General features: G+C 49.2%; 1 protein-coding gene across 1 annotated transcript in view; it reads right to left on the bottom strand.

The window, feature by feature from the left end:
* LOC310824406 (uncharacterized protein) overlaps positions 1-2070 on the bottom strand; it is a gene marked incomplete at its 5' end in the record, with an annotated part of 16735 nt that extends 14665 nt beyond the window's left edge. Inside the window, 2 exons of the mRNA XM_083697659.1 lie at positions 291-404; positions 1964-2070. Of these exons, the coding sequence (XP_083553785.1) occupies positions 291-404; positions 1964-2070 (221 nt within the window). The remainder of the gene's footprint in view (positions 1-290; positions 405-1963) is intronic.
* Positions 2071-3096: the final 1026 nt, after the last annotated feature.

The following is a 3096-nucleotide window of genomic DNA, read 5'->3' as shown; positions in this document are numbered from 1 at the left end:
AGATCGTTGTCTGTTAACATCATTTAACACCTGAGGGGGAAAAGCCTCTCTGACAGCTCAGATGACGCTGTGGGGGGGGGGGGGGGGGGGGGGGGGTGAAGAGGGATGCTAGCATGGCGGCCATCTTGGTCTTGAGGCGACATTCAGGGTGGTGGTGGCCTGAACTGCCAGTTCGATATGGTAGATGCTAAGTGGGATCCTTGGGACGACCCTACCCCTACCCCTACCGCTAACCCTAACCCCTACCCTGACCCTGACCCTGACCCCAGCGTGTCTCGCCGTGACATCACCTTGACTCTGCGTATGGCGTAGGAGTGGCCCAGCAGTCGGTTCAGAGGCTGACGGACGCTCCGGAGGTCCCACACGCTCAGGCTACAGTCCACCGCCCCGGTCACCAGAACATTCTGGAAGAGGAGGACAGGACAGACAGAGAGAGTTAGACACAACCAACAGCCTTCATAAGCCAACCAACAAGCCTTCATAACAACACAGGCTACAGCACACTAGAATATTCTGGAAGAGGACAGGACAGAGAGAGTTAGACCCAACCAACAGCCTTCATAACAACACAGGCTACAGTCCACTAGAATATTCTGGAACGGGACAGAGACAGTTAGTTAGACCCAACCAAACAGCCTTCATAAGAATACAGGCTACAGTCCACTAGAATATTCTGGAATGGGACAGAGACAGTTAGTTAGACACAACCAACAGTAGCATAGCAACACAGATGACAGTTGGCCGCTCACGTCACAAGAATATTCCGGAACAGGACAGGACAGAGAAGGAGAGAGTTAGACACAAAGATGGCAGTCCATCTGTAGAACATTCTGTCGACAGGACAGAACAGGACAGGACAGTCAGTTTGACACAATCATCCAATCAAACACTTCGCAGTAACACCGGTTATCCGCCAGTCACAGACATCCATTCATCCATCAACCCAAACTGTGTGGTCAGGGGGAAATGACAACGAGGTTCCCGTAGTTGGAGACACTGTGAGATGTGACTCATATCTAGCTTTTCGAGGTCTTTTCACATATAAAAGGGTGAAGTCATTAATAACACTGACAGCATCGCGATTCTATCTGCAATTCCGGCACCTCCTCCCTAATAGGCTGTTCTTGCCCACATATTAATGTGGGTTCCTCAGATCGGCTGCTAACAGAACGGAGCCACGAGCGTTTCTACGCCAGAGTGTTTAGGCTCAGCTCATAAACTCCTGCTGCCAAGCGTCAAATTAACTGTGTTTGGCTGCGGGCTGCTTTAACAAGAGGACTGCAGCACAGCGACGCCCGGCCTTATCTGCACCAATCGCAGAGATGATGGTCTTATCTGCACCAATCGCAGAGATGATGGTCTTATCTGCACCAATGGTGTCTGCACCAATCACAGAGATGATGATGGTATCTGCACCAATCGCAGAGATGATGGTGGTATCTGCACCAATCACAGAGATGATGGTGGTATCTGCACCAATCACAGAGATGATGGTGGACACCTGGTTAATTACAGGGCCCTCCTTAAGTCCTGGAATGAGGAAGCATCGTCTTCTTATAGTTCTATCCTCCTCCTCCTCTACGTTAGGAGCCCTGAAACAGGGAGAGTGTGCTCCTCTGTGGCTCAGCGGGTAGAGCATGGCACTAACAACGCTTAGGTTGTGGGTTTGATTCCTGCTGGGACCATCTATACTGAAATGTACGCACTCACTGCAATGTAAATCGCTTTGGATAAAAGCGTCAGCTAAATGGCATATATGGTGGAACCAATCTGAAAGAAAAAAAACACTGAATTAAAACCGAGAGTCTCTACTTTGACCCCAGTAATCGTTTGATTTCAAATCCAAACTGTTGGAGCACAGAGTTAAAAGAAGACACAGTGCTTCCTCTTTCCAGTACTTAAGGAGGGCCCTGTATTCCCACCAATCACAGAGATGACGCTTGTATCTGCCCCAATCACATACCTGGTCATACTTGCACCAATCACAGCTGAGGATCTCTCCCTTGTGGGCGGGGATCGCCAGTCGGCACCCCCCTGTCTTCACGTCCCAGACTCTCAGCGTCCCGTCCCCTATTGGCAGAGACCAGGGGTCAAGGGTCACAGACGATACCATACAAACCAATATGGTGTGATACTAAATGACACCATATGATACCAGCTTTCTCCCCAGAGAACGTCAGCGTGTTTCTGCGCCACGCTGTGAGCTTGGCGGCGCCACCGTGTAAACGTAAACATTTCACGGCAAATTAAACGATATATTTAACGACAGGGTAACAATATTTTACCGCCAACGACATCGTTGTTAAAAGCGAAAACGAAAGCGTTGTGATGTTCCTCAGTGAATTCAGGGTTTTAGCCGGGATTTTTTTGCGCATTTTTTTTACATGAATGAATGAATGCGAATCGGGTTTTGATAATGAAACCCAGCGCCACGCTGTTTAACAATCCTGCGGAGAACCCTGGATACAACACAACACTGTTCACTGTCTTTCCATTGACATTCATTTAGTGGTAGAGGTCCTCTGTGGCTCAGTGGGTAGAGCACGGTGCTAACAACGCTTAGGTCGTGGGTTTGATTCCCGCTGGGACCATATGTACTGAAATGTACGAACTCACTGCAATGTAAGTCGCTTTGGATAAAAGCGTCAGATAATTGGCTGGATTTCGTGTTTTCAAATCATCATTATATGAATCAGTCAGTCAGATTAATAAAGAAAACATGACAAAACTCACGACTCACACTCCACAATACAACCCTACCCTCACACAACCAAAACACCCACACACAACTCATACAGACTCTCATACATCCACATCGCAGCAGGGGAGGCTGGCCGAGGTAGAAATAGGAGGACGGGCTCATTGTAATGCCTAGAACGGAATAGGGAATGGTATCAAACACGTGCCCGTCCTCCGATTCCGGTCCATGCATTACAATGAGCCTGTCCTCTGATTTCTACCTCGGCCAGCCTCTCCTGCATCACCAGACTGTGGCATCGTCCTGTGTGACTCCGCAGAGAGCAGAGGGGGCGGAGCTTCATCTGCTTCTGTCTCTACTGAACTCTATATCTGCTCCCGGAGGGCACGAGTTCAAAG

Source organism: Argentina silus (genome assembly GCF_951799395.1).
Source record: "Argentina silus genome assembly, contig: scaffold_210, whole genome shotgun sequence".
NCBI classification, from domain to species: domain Eukaryota; kingdom Metazoa; phylum Chordata; class Actinopteri; order Argentiniformes; family Argentinidae; genus Argentina; species Argentina silus.
The sequence above is the reverse complement of the archived record's forward strand: the minus strand, read 5'-3'. Positions and strand labels throughout refer to the sequence as shown.